Source organism: Dendrobates tinctorius, unplaced genomic scaffold, assembly GCF_039654945.1.
Source record: "Dendrobates tinctorius isolate UK_male_01 unplaced genomic scaffold, ASM3965494v1 ptg000364l, whole genome shotgun sequence".
Taxonomy (NCBI): domain Eukaryota; kingdom Metazoa; phylum Chordata; class Amphibia; order Anura; family Dendrobatidae; genus Dendrobates; species Dendrobates tinctorius.
In genome coordinates, this window is record NW_027362030.1 from 4,204 (window position 1) to 22,662 (window position 18,459).

The following is an 18,459-nucleotide window of genomic DNA, read 5'->3' on the forward strand; positions in this document are numbered from 1 at the left end:
CATGCTGTTTCTCGCACTGTGCGTTTTCATGCTACTCTTGAACAAGTCTTTCACTTTCCTTGCTCTGTCCTGAACATTGTCTCTCTGTCGTGTTCTGAGTTCCATGACCTGTCTTGAATCTTTGTCTTGCTTGTACCTTGCTCTGTGCTCTGCTCTTTGTCTTGAACCCTGACCCTGGCATGCCCCTCTGCACGCGCTGGACATCTGTCCTGAACTTCAAAGCCCAACGTGTTCTCTAGCACATGTGGGACCTACCGCTAACCTTGTACCCTGGCGTGCCTCCTAGCACAGCCAGGACCATTCTTTGTACCGTGCCCCTGGCGTGCCTCTAGCATGCGCAGGACCTTGAATCTTGAATCCTGGTGGCTTCCTTAGCGCGCCCAGGACCTTGGACCCTGGCGTGTCTCCTATACACGCACCATGCCTAGTGTGTTGAACCCTGCCTTGCACCTTGCCTTGGACCCTGGCGTGTCCCTAGCACGCACCCTGCCTTGAACTTTGCCTTGGACCCTGGCGTCTTCCCTAACACGCATCATGTCTTGAACTCTGTCGTGCCTCCTTGCCTGAACCCTAGTTTGCTTGCCGGATGCCCGGATCCTGCCGATCGCCATCAGAGCTCCGGAACCTGATGACCTTGTTGATCGTTGCCTGCTGTCTGGAGTCCGACGTCATCGTGCCTTTGCCTGTTCCCAGGCATGCCATCTAGCACGTACCATGCCATGGACCTTGGCGTGCCCTCGCACGCACCTTGCTGTGTTTTCCCTGTGTTTTCACGTCTTGCACCTGATGTTACCCTGAAGATTTCCTTAACGAAGATACCTTGAACTTACGTCTTGTCTTGATTCCTGCCTGTCCCTGGTCGTCAGACACTCACATTGTGTCTTCCTTGAGCCGGCCGTCTGGTCCCAGCAGTCGTGGTGGCTCACCCCCTTGGTCTTGCCCCTGACACTCCTTGTATAGGGGGTGGTTCCTCACAAGGTCAGCCCGCCCTCGGTGGGTGGGTGCCACGACCCAGAGGGTCCACTCTAAAGAAAAAGTCGACTCAGCTGAAGCTGACGCGTCACACCTGGTCTATGTGGTCTCTGGCCAGTGGACTAGGACACCCGCTGACCCCCGTGTCTCCACAATCATATATAGCTATTATAATGGTATATCATACATTATTGATCACATGAATACTTATTCTGTTTCTCACTCTTTGTCGTGCGCAGAGTCAGCCACATTGACAGTGCTGTTGTGGTCGACCCAGGCCAGGCATTGACCACTGGGAGAGAAGCAAACTCCATGCACCCAGCCACCATTCTCCCCTCTCTCAAAAAGAATCTCCCCAAAAGGCATCTTGCTCCCCCATAATGTGGCACTCGGCTTCTCTTCAATCTCCTTCACATAAGTGGAAAAAATTCTGAAAAAAAATAAAACAAAAAAAAAAAAATGACAATTAGTTATGGTGACATACAGACCTCAGTCATACATCATCATCATCATCCAGAAGACATGCAGGGATCAGTCATACATCATCATCATCCAGGAGACATGCAGGGATCAGTCATACATCATCATCATCCAGGAGACATGCAGGGATCAGTCATACATCATCATCATCCAGGAGACATGCAGGAATCAGTCATACATCATCATCATCCAGGAGACATCCAGGGCTCAGTCATACATCATCATCATCCAGCAGACATGCAGGGATCAGTCACACATCATCATCATCATCCAGGAGACATGCAGGGATCAGTCATACATCATCATCATCCAGGAGACATGCAGGGATCAGTCACACATCATCATCATCCAGGAGACATGCAGGGATCAGTCATACATCATCATCATCATCCAGGAGACATGCAGGGATCAGTCATACATCATCATCATCCAGGAGACATGCAGGGATCAGTCATACATCATCATCATCATCCAGGAGACATGCAGGGATCAGTCATACATCATCATCCAGGAGACATGCAGGGATCAGTCATACATCATCATCATCATCCAGGAGACATGCAGGGATCAGTCATACATCATCATCATCATCCAGGAGACATGCAGGGATCAGTCATACATCATCATCATCATCCAGGAGACATGCAGGGATCAGTCATACATCATCATCATCATCCAGGAGACATGCAGGGATCAGTCATACATCATCATCATCCAGGAGTCATGCAGGGATCAGTCACACATCATCATCATCCAGGAGACATGCAGGGATCAGTCACACATCATCATCATCCAGGAGACATGCAGGGATCAGTCATACATCATCATCATCCAGCAGACATGCAGGGATCAGTCATACATCATCATCATCCAGGAGACATGCAGGGATCAGTCATACATCATCATCATCCAGGAGACATGCAGGGATCAGTCATACATCATCATCATCCAGGAGACATGCAGGGATCAGTCATACATCATCATCATCATCCAGGAGACATGCAGGGATCAGTCATACATCATCATCATCATCCAGGAGACATGCAGGGATCAGTCATACATCATCATCATCATCATCCAGGAGACATGCAGGGATCAGTCATACATCATCATCATCCAGGAGACATGCAGGGATCAGTCACACATCATCATCATCATCATCATCATCATCATCATCATCCAGGAGACATGCTAGGAACAGTCTTGTGCTTTGTGGATCTGTGTCGTACAGGTTTTTGATGACACCTGCACAGATGTCTCTTCTCCGCTGCTGACTGTGCCGGATGCACCAGTCACTCTTAGACCACAATGTCCACACGTCCGTTTCCCCTATGCACTGTTACCTGCAGTAGAAGTCACAGCTGCCTGCAGCCACCAGGATGTTGTTCGGGTGCCAGGCCAGGCTCAGGATGGTGGAGCGAATTGATTTTTTAATGTGTTTGCTGACCCACCTGCTCACATGAGGGAAGGAGACAGACATGTTCATCAGTCATTCTAGAGATGGATGACTACAATGGACAATCAGGGTTAGGACAGACCTCATGGACTTTTAATTAAAATCAAGGGCCCCAAAAATACCCTAGAGATTGAGAAATGACTCAATTGATTAGCTTAAAAATAAATAAAATACAGATATGAAGCCAAAAGATGATCCATACAAGAAAAGAGAGATGACACAAGATTTCAGCCCATAGATGATCCCAGAAGTCAGGAGTCCAAAAGAGGCTTGGAGATAATTGAAACTAAGAGAGAAGAGATGACCCAAAAGCTGACCCAAGAGAACAGCTCAGAAATGACTCAAGAGTTGAATACACAGATGACTTCAGAAGTCCTGAGTCCAAGTGAGAAGCATGTGATCCAGAAGGAGAATAAAGAGATCAAGAGTTAACAAAGATATCAACCAGAGAGGACCCAAGAGGCTCAGAATCAAAATCTGAAGCTTATAGATGACCCAAAAAGAGAATGGAGAGATCATCTAAGAGTTAACCAAGAGATCAAACTAGAGAGGACCAATAGGCTCAGAATCGAAATATGAAGCTTATAGGTGACTTAAAAAGGAGAATGGAGAGATCATCCTAGAGTTAACCAAGATATCAAACCAGAGAGGACCCAAGAGGTCCAGAACCAAAGTATAAAGCTTATAGATGACCCAAAAAGAGAATGGAGAGATCATCCAAGAGTTTCCCCAAGATATCAAACCAGAGAGGACCCAAGATGTTCAGAATCGAAATATGAAGCTTATAGATGACCTAAAAAGAGAATGGAGAGATCATCCAAGAGTTACCCAAAAGATCAAACCAGAGAGGACCCAAGATGTTCAGAATCGAAATATGCAGCTTATAGATGACCAAAAAAGAGAATGGAGTGATCATGCAAGAGTTTCCCCAAGATATCAAACCAGAGAGGACCCAAGATGTTCAGAATCGAAATATAAAGCTTATAGATGACCCAAAAAGAGAATGGAGAGATCATCCATGAGTTAACCAAGAGATCAAACCAGAGAGAACCCAAGAGGTCCAGAACCGAAGTATGAAGCTTATAGATGACCTAAAAGAAGATTGGAGAGATAACTAGAGCATGAAAAACAGTAAGGTCCCATGAGAATTTAGAGGGGGGCTGGGACTAGGAAGAAGAGCAGGGGATGATTAGTAGTAATAAATGTGCCGATGTAATCACGTTTCGGCTGGAAGAAGGTGCAAGAAGTCTGACATAAAGCAAGCAGGAAACATATACTAGAATGTTGGACACAGATTACCATGTGGTGGCCATTACAGATACTTGGTTGAATGCGAGTCATAACTGGGTGACAAATGTAGAGGGTTACACCACGCTCAGAAAGGACAGGAAAGGCAAAAATGGTGAGAGGTGAGTATGAATCCCACGCAAGTCCTGCGCTCAGTGAGGACAGAGACGACAGAGAAGATCCGAATGTTAATGTGTGAAGCTCATGTTTGGGGTGTGTTGGCTGGCAGCAGATCAGTGTGTGGTCATCGGATGTGCGCTCCAAGTCCTTCTCTACAATTATAACCTAATCTAAATTTATGGCTTGTTTCTGTAAGTGACTATGTAAGACTGGTGGAGAATGGGTGGACATGATGGGCCAGAGGCTTCTGACAACAATGGCATTGTGGGTAATAGATTATCTAGCGACTATGTAGGACTGGTGGAGAATAGGTGGACATGATGGGCCGGAGGCCTCTCACAACAATGGCATTTTGGGAAATAGATAATCTAGTGACTATGTAGGACTGGTGGAGAATGGGTGGACATGATGGGCCGGAGGATTCTCACAACAATGACATTGTGGGTAACAGATAATCTAGCGACTATGTAGGAATGGTGGAGAATGGGTGGACATGATGGGCCGAAGGCTTCTCACAACAATGGCACTGTGAGTAATAGATACAGTAATCTAGTGACGGCGTAGGACTTTTGGAGAATGGGTGGACATGATGGGCCGAAGGCTTCTCACAACAATGACAATGTGGGTAATAGATAATCTAGTGACTATGTAGGACTCGTGGAGAATGGGTGGACATGATGGGCGAGAGGCTTCTCACAATAATGGCAATTTGGGAAATAGATAATCTAGTGACTATGTAGGACTGGTGGAGAATGGGTGGACATGATGGGCCAGAGGCTTCTCATAACAATGGCATTGTGGGTAATAGATAATCTAGTGACGGCGTAGGACTTTTGGAGAATGGGTGGACATGTTGGGCCGGAGGCTTATCACAACAATGACATTGTGGGTAATAATCTAGTGACTATGTAAGACTGGTGGAGAATGGGTGGACATGATGGGCGAGAGGCTTCTCACAACAATGGCATTGTAGGTAATAGATAATCTCGTGACTCTGTAGGACTGGTGGAGAATGGGTGGACATGATGGGCGAGAGGCTTCTCACAACAATGGCATTGTAGGTAATAGATAATCTCGTGACTCTGTAGGACTGGTGGAGAATGGGTGGACATGATGGGCGAGAGGTTTCTCACAACAATGGCATTGTAGGTAATAGATATTCTAGTGACTATTGTGAGAATCATGTGGGAATAGTGGATGAGGGCAGGTATATCTCGCCCAGATACCTTTCCTATGTGGCCTAGTCTGGTCAGTATCGCACCTGCTTGCTAATGAATAATGGGAGGTGGATATAAAAGGATGCAAGGTGGTTATGTGAGTGTCTCAGCCTGGGAACACAGAGAGCCTGTCTGTGTGAGAGACACACGTGAGTGGAAGCAGTGCCCACTGCAACTGTGGTTTGGCTGGACGGGAGAAGCCCGCCAGTTGGTAGTTAGGTTGTCCATTGTTTAGTTAGTGCCGGACAGGCAAGGATTTGTTTTATGTTTTATTTCCTTTTGCATTGCTTTCACCGTTAATAAACCTGACCCAGTGTCAGTTACACCCGAATCCCAGCTCTGCGCCTGAGTTTCATGCTGAATGCACGTGACCTTTGACCCCAGCAAAGGCGATCCCGGAGTGTTTTATCACATTGTGGTGGAGAACGCGGGCATCACGTTGCAAGCATGAGCATGGAGGACGTGGTGAAAGCGCTGGTACAGTCCACCGCCGTCCAGCAAGAAGCTAATCGGGTGATGATGGCCCAGCTGAAGGAGTTGGTGGACATGACAGTTACCGATCGTTCGCTTCTCCAGCAGGTGGCGCAGCGCTTGGCAAGCTTACCTGAGCTTAACCTGGAAGCCGAGTCGAGAGTGATTCACGTGAGTCGGTACTGGCAGAAAATGACGACCGAAGATGACGTCGAGGCATACCTGACCACGTTTGAACGGACGGCGGTGAGAGAAAAATGGCCGAAGGCACGATAGGCCGGCCTGATTGCCCCGTTTCTTTCCGGTGAGGCCCAAAAGGCTTATTATGACTTAGAGCCTGAAGCCGCGCAGGACTTTGACAAATTGAAAGCCGAGATCTTGGCCCGGCTGGGAATGACGACCGCTGTCCGTGCATAGAGAGTGCATCAATGGACTTATCAGCCGAATAAACCACCGCGGTCCCAGATGTTCGACCTGATCCACGTGACGAAGAAGTGGCTACAACCCGAGGTGTTGACAGCGCCAGAGATAATCCAGAGAGTCGTCATGGACAAGTACCTGAGAGCTCTACCGCCAGCCCTGAGGAAGTGGGTAAGACATGGAAATCCTACGACGGCAGATCAACTGGTGGATCTGGTTGAACGTTACTCCGTGGCGGAAGGACTCCGAGACGACGCTACCCCACCTCGTTCTTCATCGTCTCCACGTGGAACCGGTAAGACTGTTCCAGGGAGTAGGGGAGATGGAAAAATCCCTAAGACAGTGGGGGAGGAAAACGGGACTGCCCGCACTGAGAGGCCAAGTGTAACGAACTATGGTCTAAGCAAGGGGCCCGTTAGGTATTTCCGCTGCCAAGAGATGGGACATATTGCTGCGAACTGTCCGGTCACTACTGAACCCATGCAGTGCGACGTCACAGACTCTAAAAACCACATGTCTATGGTTGCACGGGTAGTGAGTGTGAATGCCGGTCAAAAGGATGTGGAAAAACACTTGTGTGATTTAACTGTTGATGGCAAAAATGTGGTGGCATTGTTAGACTCGGGAAGTGTGGTGACTCTGGTGAAGGCCAGTCTGGTGTCAGCCCCGACGGGACCATCAGACAAATTTTCTGTAACGTGTGTGCATGGAGACACCTGTTCGTACCTCACCACGGTCATATGCATTACTACTTCCTATGGGTCTGTGCAACATAAAGTGGGACTCGTCCCGGCGTTATTGCATGATGTTATCCTGGGCCGGGATTTTCCCCACTTCTGGCAATTGTGGGAGAATCAGTTGATGCCCTCGGGTAATAGTGTACATGATTCTTCTCCCAGGGAGCGTGTGGGTCCCGAACCCCTGGAAGAGGTCTCCCCGGAAGACTCGGGGGAAGAGTCTGCGGGAAATGACCTGCAGTTCCCGTTTTCAGTCATGGCGGGTGATAATGAGGAGACCGGGGAAGAGGAGGAGGCCGACAGCCGTCCACCTCCCCGTTTGCCGGATTTAGAAGTTCAGAAAGATGACTTCCAAAGCGAGCAAATAAAGGATCCTACCCTTTCTCAGGCTAGGACAAATGTAAAAGTGATAAATGGGGTACCCGTAGAACCTGGCTCTAGGCTGGCATATCCTTACATGGTTCTGGAGAATGATTTACTCTATCAGATAGAGAAAAAGGGTGAAGATACGGTGCAACTATTAGTCGTGCCAAAACCCTACCGGCGGGAGGTGCTGGACCTGGCCCACGGACATGTGATGGGAGGTCACCTGGGAGTCCAGAAAACCACCGAAAGGATATTACACTGTTTTGTTTGGCCAGGCATGCATCATGATATTCGTGTATATTGCGAGTCTTGTCCTGACTGCCAAGCCTCTGCACCTAAGCCCCGGTTCTGTAGCCCTTTGGTACCCCTACCTATTATTGAAGTCCGGTTTGAGAGGATTGGGATGGATTTAGTTGGGCCCCTTCCACGGTCTGCACGTGGACACCAACATATCCTGGTCATCTTGGATTATGCCACTCGTTACCCGGAGGCCATCCCTTTGCGTAACACAGCCACCAAGACGATTGCCAAGGAGCTGGTGCATGTGTTTAGTCGGGTCGTTATACCAAAACAGATACTCACCGACCAGGGGACCCCCTTTACCGACCAGGGGACCCCCTTTATGTCCAGGATAATGAAGGAGCTCTGCCGATTGTTACAAATCGAACCGTTACGCACATCCGTGTATCACCCTCAAACAGACGGGTTGGTTGAACGGTTCAATAAAACTCTGGAGCAGATGCTGAGAAAGGTGATAGACAAGGATGGGAAGAACTGGGACTATTTACTTCCGTATTTGCTTTTTGCCATCAGGGAAGTACCTCAGTCTTCCACGGGATTCTCGCCTTTCGAGTTATTGTACGCCCGACGTCCTCACGGACTGTTAGACGTTGCAAAAGAAACCTGGGAGAGTCAGGTCACTCCATTTAAAACAGTGATAGATCACGTCACACAAATGCAGGACCGTATTGCGGCTGTGATGCCTATCGTCAAAGAACACATGATACAGGCTCAAGGAGCCCAAAAAAGAATCTATGATAGGGGCGCCAAGATCCGTACGTTTGCACCCGGAGATAGGGTGTTGATCCTGGTCCCCACGGTGGACAGTAAGTTCCTGGCAAAGTGGCAGGGCCCCTTTGAGATCAAGGAAAGAGTTGGTGAAGTAAACTACAAGGTATACCAGGCAGGTAAACGGAAACCTGAACAGATTTATCATGTAAATCTGATAAAGCCCTGGAAGGATCGGTCTGCCTTGTCAGCGGAGCTGGCCCGTCCTGTCTGCTCGCATACCGTACCAGAGGTACGGGTTGCAGAGACTCTCTCGGAGCGGCAAAAGACGGAAGTCAGGCAGTTTCTACTTCACAACCAAAAGTTTTTCTCAGAAAAACCCGGGCAGACTATGCTAATGAAACATGACATCGTAACGGAACCTGGTGTCACCGTTCACGTAAAGCCCTACCGAATCCCGGAAGCGCGCCGTGAAGCCGTTTCCCGAGAAGTGAAGGCAATGTTAGAGTTAGAAGTCATTGAGGAATCGCACAGTGCGTGGTCCAGCTCGATTGTGCTAATTCCTAAACCGGACGGCACCATCCGGTTCTGCAATGACTTCAGGAAACTGAATGCGGTCTCAAAATTTGATGCCTACCCCATGCCCCGGGTCGACGAGTTAATAGATCGGTTAGGAAAAGCCCGGTATATTACGACCCTAGACCTAACAAAGGGGTATTGGCAGATCCCTCTGGCGGAGGCTGCCAGAGAAAAGACGGCATTTGCTACCCCAGAAGGTCTATTTCAGTATGTGTATATGCCGTTTGGACTGCACGGAGCACCAGCGACCTTCCAGAGACTGATGGATCGAGTCCTGAGGCCACATAGGCGGTATGCTTCGGCCTATTTGGATGACATTGTCATTTACAGCTTGGACTGGGAGACTCATCTCCAGAAAGTACAAGCTGTGATTGACGACCTGTGGGAGGCAGGTCTAACCGCGAACCCCAAGAAATGTCACATCGGGCTAGAAGAAGCCCGGTATTTGGGGTATGTAATTGGGAGGGGTGTTGTTAAACCCCAGGTTGAAAAGATTCAGGCGGTTCAGGACTGGCCACAACCTGTCAACAAGAAGCAGGTGCAAGCCTTCCTGGGGATCGCCGGCTATTATCGCCGGTTCATACCCAATTTTGCAGCCATCGCTACCCCCCTGACGGATCTTACAAAAGGGAAAGACTCCGTCATGATTAAATGGAGTTTAGCGGCTGAAGAAGCCTTCCATAGCCTAAAACGGGCACTTTGCTCTCAGCCCGTACTGGTGACTCCGGACTTCCGCAGTGAGTTTGTGGTACAAACGGATGCCTCTGATACCGGTATCGGGGCCGTACTCTCACAAGTGAGGGACGGAGTGGAACACCCAGTCCTCTATCTCAGCAGGAAGCTGAATAAACACGAGCAAAGGTATGCAGTCGTAGAAAAAGAGTGCCTCGCCATTAAGTGGGCTTTAGAGGCCCTCAAATATTACCTGGTGGGCCGAAAGTTCAGGCTGATCACTGACCATGCCCCTCTCAAGTGGATGCACTTGAACAAGGAACGGAATAGCCGGGTGACCCGGTGGTTCCTTGCCCTGCAGGCCTACACTTTTACGGTGGAGCACCGCCCAGGAGTACAGATGGGAAACGCAGATGCCCTGTCCCGAGTGCACTGTTTGGCGGGTGTCATTGCTCGACAGGAGTGGTCTGAGCAGAGGGGGGGGGATATGTGAGAATCATGTGGGAATAGTGGATGAGGGCAGGTATATCTCGCCCAGATTCCTTTCCTATGTGGCCTAGTCTGGTCAGTATCTCACCTGCTTGCTAATGAATAATGGGAGGTGGATATAAAAGGATGCAAGGTGGTTGTGTGAGTGTCTCAGCCTGGGAACACAGAGAGCCTGTCTGTGTGAGAGACACACGTGAGTGGAAGCAGTGCCCACTGCAACTGTGGTTTGGCTGGACGGGAGAAGCCCGCCAGTTGGTAGTTAGGTTGTCCATTGTTTAGTTAGTGCCGGACAGGCAAGGATTTGTTTTATGTTTTATTTCCTTTTGCATTGCTTTCACCGTTAATAAACCTGACCCAGGGTCAGTTATACCCGAATCCCAGCTCTGCGCCTGAGTTTCATGCTGAATGCACGTGACCTTTGACCCCAGCAAAGGCGATCCAGGAGTGTTTTATCACACTATGTAGGAATGGTGGAGAATGGGTGGACATGATGGGTGAGAGGCTTCTCATAACAATGGCATTGTGGGTAATAGATAATCTAGTGACTATGTAGGAATGGTGGAGAATGGGTGGACATGAAGGGCCAGAGGCTTCTCACAACAATGGCATTGTGGGTAATAGATAATCTAGTGACTATGTAGGACTGGTGGAGAATGGGTGGACATGAAGGGCCAGAGGCTTCTCACAACAATGGCATTGTGGGTAATAGATAATCTAGTGACTATGTAGGACTGGTGGAGAATGGGTGGACATGATGGGCAAGAGGTTTCTCACAACAATGGCATTGCGGGTAATACATTATCTAGAGACTATGTAGGAATGGTGGATAATGGGTGGACATAATGGGCTGGAGGCTGCTCACAACAATGGCATTGTGGGTAATAGATAATCTAGTGACTATGTAGGACTGGTGGAGAATGGGTGGACATGATGGGCCGGAGGCTTCTCACAACAATAGCATTGTGGGTAATAGATAATCTAGTGACTATGTAGGACTGGTGGAGAATGGGTGGACATGATGGGCAAGAGGCTTTTTCTACCTATGTAAATATGTTAATCAAGCGATCATCCCAGAGATAACCCAAGATATGAAGGCAAAGATGGCCCAACAGAAGAATAGCACAGATGTCTTAAGGATTGACTCAAGATCAGAGCAGAATGGCCCAAGAGATGGGGCCAAAGACAGAGGACATGAGGCCAGAGACAGTGGACATGAGGCCAGAGGCAATGGACATGAGGCCAGAGACAGTAGATGTGAGGCCAGAGACAGTAGACGTGAGGCAGGAGACAGTAGACGTGAGGCAGGAGACAGTAGACGTGAGGCAGGAGACAGTAGACGTGAGGCAGGAGACAGTAGACGTGAGGCAGGAGACAGTAGACGTGAGGCCAGAAAGAAGTGTCATGGTGCCTGTCGTCACCAGGGCTTAGCGTAACCCCTTACTCACCAGTTATTCTCCTTCTCAAAGTAACAGATGGAAATAGTCAGGGAGCCGCTGCCCACGGCAATCTTGTTCTCCTGGGGTGACCATTTGACACAGGTTGCAGCTCGGTTGATGCGCAGCAGAACCAGGGTTGGTTTCCACACCCCATCCTTCAAAGTCCACACGTAGGCATTTCTGTCCACCGCACACGTCACAATCTGATTAGAGTTTGGGGCCCAGTCAATGCCTGGAACATAGAAGGCATGATGGGTTTGTGGGTCACCGACGGGGCAGGCCGCAGCCCTGACTCCAGACATCTGCTCCCATCCAGCCCTGTCCTCACCCGTGATGCGGCCATTGTGCTCCCGCAGCTCATGGATCTGGCTCCACACATCGTCCACCTTCTGGTAGATGAGGATCAGATGATTATTGGGACTGATGGCAATTTCTAGACAAACAAAAAGGAAGAAGGACAGAGAAAGCTCTAGTATAGCACTGACACACGATCACAGACCCTCTGCTGAGAGCACGATGTGAAGAGGCGTACAACAGCTGCAGGCTTATGCTACCCAGTGATGATCAGATGGCCAATGATACCATGTTCATTACTGCCTGTCACTTACCATGAATATGCTTTTCTGTCACACAGGCCGCTGTTCTCCAGAATCTACATTCCTCGAATTTGGCTTTCCCTTCCCTGTATCTAAATCTAGGCCTGTTATCCAAACGGATGTCATCCTCAACAAGAGAAAAGTTGAGGCAACACCCACTTGGCTAAAAAGACCGATAAACATAAAGAAATCCCACCACTGTCATCTTGTGGTCAGGGAACAGACAGAGGATCACACAGGTATCCCCCCCGCTGTTATCAAGTTGACATGAACCAGCACTCCTCCACCTCCAATCGTCAGGACAATCACTACAAGGCCGGTTATTGGCCAACTCACAGTGAGCGTATGCTACACATGGACTAATTATAAATATATAAGTGGTACAGTAAAGGGTGTTTTACTGGATGGGAGATACATTTCTCCCAGCAGGTTAATGTTTGGCCGGGTTTTTCCCTAAAGACAGGACCTGCGATGATGTCATGGTCAGGTGATCAGCCCATGTGATGTCTACCTCACTTGTAGGAGGGGTTATGGGCTACGTAATGGAGGTTGGTGTTTGGCACATGGTGAGTGTGTGTCTGGAAGTTACAGGACCTTGGCTGGACTCAGCCTGAAACTTGTACACAGGATCCCCGTGCTGCAGGACTATAGCAGCCAGACTCTCAACAACCCTGGGAATGGCACCTGGCGGATGCCGCAGGACCTGGCAGCCGCTTAATTAAGCCCATCCCATGCAAGGGGTGAGTATGGGACCAGTGGTTCTCCAAGCTGGAGTACATTTTTGTTTTTCCTTACTTTCTGTTAATCTGCTGTTCACAACGTGACATTAAACCACTGAAATTGGACTTTAAGCCTTTGTGCTGCCTCCTTACTGCAGCCCTGACATTACCTACCAGAGCAAAACCCTACAATATATATATATATACTAGTTGAAGAGCCCGGCGCTGCCCGGGCATAGTAACCAACTGTGGTTATAGCAAATTATAATGATTATATTGCACATAATAACCGTGTATCTAATCCTCTCCTGTGTGATACTGACTGCTGAGCCGTGTATCTAATCCTCTCCTGTGTGATACTGACTGCTGAGCCGTGTATCTAATCCTATCCTGTGTGATACTGTCTGCTGAGACATGTATCTAATCCTAACCTATATGATACTGACTGCTGAGCTGTGTATCTAATCCTCTCCTGTGTGATACTGACTGCTGAGCCGTGTATCTAATCCTCTCCTGTGTGATACTGACTGTTGAGCCGTGTATCTAATCCTCTCCTGTGTGATACTGACTGCTGAGCCGTGTATCTAATCCTATCCTGTGTGATACTGACTGCTGAGCCGTGTATCTAATCCTCTCCTGTGTGATACTGACTGCTGAGCCGTGTATCTAATCCTCTCCTGTGTGATACTGACTGCTGAGCCGTGTATCTAATCCTATCCTGTGTGATACTGACTGCTGAGCCGTGTATCTAATCCTCTCCTGTGTGATACTGACTGCTGAGCCGTGTATCTAATCCTCTCCTGTGTGATACTGACTGCTGAGCCGTGTATCTAATCCTATCCTGTGTGATACTGTCTGCTGAGACATGTATCTAATCCTAACCTATATGATACTGACTGCTGAGCTGTGTATCTAATCCTCTCCTGTGTGATACTGACTGCTGAGCCGTGTATCTAATCCTCTCCTGTGTGATACTGACTGCTGAGCCGTGTATCTAATCCTATCCTGTGTGATACTGTCTGCTGAGACGTGTATCTAATCCTAACCTATATGATACTGACTGCTGAGCTGTGTATCTAATCCTCTCCTGTGTGATACTGACTGCTGAGCCGTGTATCTAATCCTCTCCTGTGTGATACTGACTGCTGAGTCGTGTATCTAATCCTCTCCTGTGTGATACTGACTGCTGAGTCGTGTATCTAATCCTAACCTGTGTGATACTGACTGCTGAGCCATGTATCTAATCCTATCCTGAGTGATACTGACTGCTGAGCCATGTATCTAATCCTATCCTGAGTGATACTGACTGCTGAGCTGTGTATCTAATCCTATCCTGAGTGATACTGACTGCTGAGCTGTGTATCTAATCCTATCCTGAGTGATACTGACTGCTGAGCTGTGTATCTAATCCTATCCTGAGTGATACTGACTGCTGAGCCGTGTAACTAATCCTATCCTGAGTGATACTGACTGCTGAGCCGTGTAACTAATCCTATCCTGTGATGCTGGGCTCCCCCTGCAGTCTGTGTCAGAGGGTGGTCTGTGTTGGCACGGTAATAAATTGTGTTATTTCCAGCTTTACAGAAGGACGATAACACCATAGAAATGATAAGAATAATCGGCCTCAGTTACCACAACTGTCTACAAAGAAAACTGTTGCTGATAGCGACCAATCACAGCTCTGGGACAGCGTGGCGACTTTTGTGTGGCGAGGTTGGTGTATGTGTGGTGTGAGGAAGCGCTGTCATTCAGATAGGGGATTCTCGCTTAGCCGCCACAAAACCAGATCCAGCACGGGTTTTCCATAAAACAAGCATAGTCCATGAGGTTTATTCATCATCATAAACCAAAGCAATATGCAACCGCATATAAACAGCAGAGCGTCCATGGCAGAGCTTCACTCTGTAAATCCTCATAGAATCATAGAATCATAGAATCGTAGAGTTGGAAGGGACCTCCTGGGCCATCTGGTCCAACCCCCTGCTCAAAGCAGGATTCGCTAAATCATCCCAGTCAGATGTCTGTCCAGCCTCTGTTTGAAGACTTCCATTGAAGGAGAACTCACCACTTCTCGTGGCAGCCTGTTCCACTCATTGATCACTCTAACTGTCAAAAAGTTTTTTCTAATATCTAATCTGTGTCTCCTCCCATTCAGTTTCATCCCATTGCTTCTAGTCTTTCCTTGTGCAAATGAGAATAAAGTTGATCCTTCTACAATGTGACAGCCCTTTAGATATTTGTAGACAGCTATTAAGTCTCCTCTCAGTCTTCTCTTTTGCAAACTAAACATTCCCAAATCCTGCAATCTTTCCTCATAAGACAGGGTTTGCAGACCGGTCACCATTCTGGTCGCTCTTTTCTGAACTTGCTCCAGTTTGTTGATGTCTTTTTTAAAATGTGGTGCCCAAAACTGGACACAATATTCCAGATGAGGTCTGACCAAAGAGGAGTAGAGGGAAATAATGACTTCACGTGATCTAGACTGTATGCTTCTGTTAATACATCCTAGAATTGCATTTGCCTTTTTTGCTGCTGCATCACACTGTTGACTCATATTCAGTCTGTGATCTATTAGTATACCCAAGTCTTTTTCACATGTGCTGTCACTTAGCCCTATTCCTCCCATTCTATATATGCTTTTTTCATTTTTATTGCCCAGATTTAGTACTTTGCATTTCTCCCTGTTAAAAACCATTCTGTTAGTTGCTGCCCACTTCTCCAGTTTATTTAAATCTTTTTGAATCCTCTCTCTCTCTTCTCTAGTATTAGCTATCCCTCCTAGCTTTGTGTCATCAGCAAATTTAATCAGTTTACCCTCAATTCCTTCATCTAAATCGTTGATAAAGATGTTGAACAATACAGGGCCCAGGACAGAGCCCTGTGGTACCCCACTTGAGACATTCTTCCAACTGGATGTGCAGCCATTTACGACCACTCTTTGGGTCCGATCACTAAGCCAGCTATGAATCCACCTAACAGTTGCCTTGTCCATTCCATACTTAGTCATTTTTTCAATAAGGATTGTATGAGAGACTTTGTCAAATGCTTTGCTGAAGTCAAGATATACTATATCTACAGCATTTCCTTGATCCACCCAATCAGTGATACCGTCATAGAAGGAAATTAAGTTAGTCTGACATGACTTATTAGTTACAAACCCATGCTGACTCTGTTTAATCACTTCATTCTTATCCAGGTATTGACATACATGTTGTTTAATAATTTGTTCAAAGATCTTTCCTGGTATAGAAGTCAGACTCACCGGCCTATAGTTGCCTGGGTCCACCTTCTTCCCCTTTTTGAAGATAGGAACAACATTTGCTCTTCTCCAGTCTTCTGGCACTTCTCCTGTTCTCCAAGAATTTTCAAAGATTATGGAGAGGGGTTCAAAAATTTCTTCTGCTATCTCCTTCAGTACTCTGGGGTGTAATTCGTCTGGACCTGGAGACTTGAATTCATTTAGGTTAGCTAAGTGTTTCCTCACTATCTTTCTGTTTATAGATATCCTGGATTCTTCTATTCCCTTAATAGGACAGTGAATAACAGTTGATGTTGCATTTCCTTTCTGAGAGAAAACAGATGCAAAATAGGAATTTAAAAGTTCGGCCTTCTCAACATCCTGTCTTACCATTTCATCATTTTCATCCTGTAAAAATCCTATAGCATCTTTGACTTTTCTTTTACTTTTGACATATCCCCAAAATCCTTTATTATTGCTTTTGACATCTCTTGCAAGCCTCAGTTCATTTTCAGCTTTAGCTAATCTGATTTGTGCCCTGCAGGTTCTGCAGACAGCATTATATTCTTCTTTAGATATGCCTCCCTCTTTCCATTTTATAAACATTTTTTTCTTCCTTTTTAGCATGTGCTTAAGTTCTGTGTTCATCCATCCTGGTTTCCTTAAATGCTTCCTATTCTTCCCTCTTTTCGGAATTGTTAACAACTGTGCTTTGAGAATTTCATTTTTCAAGATTTCCCATCCTTCCTGGACATTTTTGTCTTTAAGGATATCCAGCCATTGGATCCCTCCAATTCTCTTTCTGAATCCCTTAAAATCTGCCTTTCTGAAATCTAACCTTGACGTCTGAGTCTTCACAGGTCTTCCACCTCTAGTAATCCAAAATTCTAAAATAGCATGGTCGCTACCTCCTAGGGTCCCAGCCACTTTTACCTCCTCAACCATTTCCTCCCTGTTTATAAGGATTAGATCCAAGGTAGCAGTTCCCCTTGTTTTCTCCCTTACCTTTTGGAAGATAAAGTTGTCAGCAAGAGACGATAAGAATTTCCTTGACCTGTTAGTTTTGCCTGAGAGAGATTCCCAACAAATGTCTGGATAGTTGAAATCTCCCATGACAACTATGTCATATTTTTTGGAGAACTTGGCCATCTGATGCATAAAGAGTTCATCTATATCTTCGGCTTGCACAGGCGGCCTGTAGTAAATGCCTACAATGGTGTCCTTTCCATTGTTCTGTCCTTGTATTCTTACCCAAACAGTTTCCACAGAACTCCCAGTCTCTGAAGCTTCAATCTCTGTGCAGATATACGCGTTTCTAACATACAATGCGACACCCCCTCCTCGTTTATCAAGTCTGTTTCTTGCAAATAAGTTGTATCCTTCTAGTCTTGTATTCCAATCATGTGTATTGTCCCACCAAGTTTCAGTGATTCCAATGACATCATATTTCTTTTCCTGTGTTAGTAGTTCCAATTCTCCTTGTTTGTTGCCCATGCTTTGTGCATTAGTATAGAAACATTTTAGTTTGTGATTGGTTTCTCTTTCTCCAATATTTTTATTAATTAGATTCTTTCGTCTTTGTTCTTCCTTTCCACTTCTAATAGCAGAGTTCTCAATAGCATTTGTCAGGTGTATGGCTTTTTCTGGTCTTTTGCTTCCCTTCCCATGTTGTTCTAGTTTAAAGCTCTCCTTACAAGTGTAGCAAGGCGACTTCCAAATACATGCTTTCCAGTCTTCGTAAGGTGCACCCCATCTCTAGCAAGTAGTCCATCGTATAAGTAGTTCACTCCGTGATCCAGAAATCCAAATCGTTGCTGAACCCTGTGGTCACACAGGTTGTACCATGTCCAGCACACAGGCTCTCTTAGCCTCATTTATCTCACCCACGTCCGGGTCTCCTCATGGCTGCTTCAGCTTACTGCAGACGTTCATTCCCTCCCCTGGGAACTCTCAGACACGTGCAGCCATTCACCACAGCCATGCCACAGGCTGTTAGCCAGGAAGCTCCATCTCAACGGGACCTTCCACACTGGACCAATTGGGTCCCAGCATTCACCACATGTGACCTTCCCTGGCCACATTATATGGTCCATAGCCACGCCCACCGGGTCACATGACTATGACCTCATCACAGGTCCTTCACACACACATATACACTTTACAATAGCGTTAATAAACGCACCCCCTGGGTGGGTT

At 47.1% G+C, this 18,459-nt stretch overlaps 1 protein-coding gene across 1 annotated transcript in view; it reads right to left on the reverse strand.

Moving 5' to 3' along the window:
* Positions 1-1,191: 1,191 nt before the first annotated feature.
* Positions 1,192-18,459, reverse strand: part of LOC141075585 (actin-related protein 2/3 complex subunit 1B-like) — a 106,818-nt gene continuing 89,550 nt past the window's right edge. Inside the window, exons 3-6 of the mRNA XM_073562697.1 lie at positions 12,039-12,143; positions 11,720-11,942; positions 2,796-2,903; positions 1,192-1,402 (exon numbers count right to left, since the gene is read on the reverse strand). Of these exons, the coding sequence (XP_073418798.1) occupies positions 1,192-1,402; positions 2,796-2,903; positions 11,720-11,942; positions 12,039-12,143 (647 nt within the window). The remainder of the gene's footprint in view (positions 1,403-2,795; positions 2,904-11,719; positions 11,943-12,038; positions 12,144-18,459) is intronic.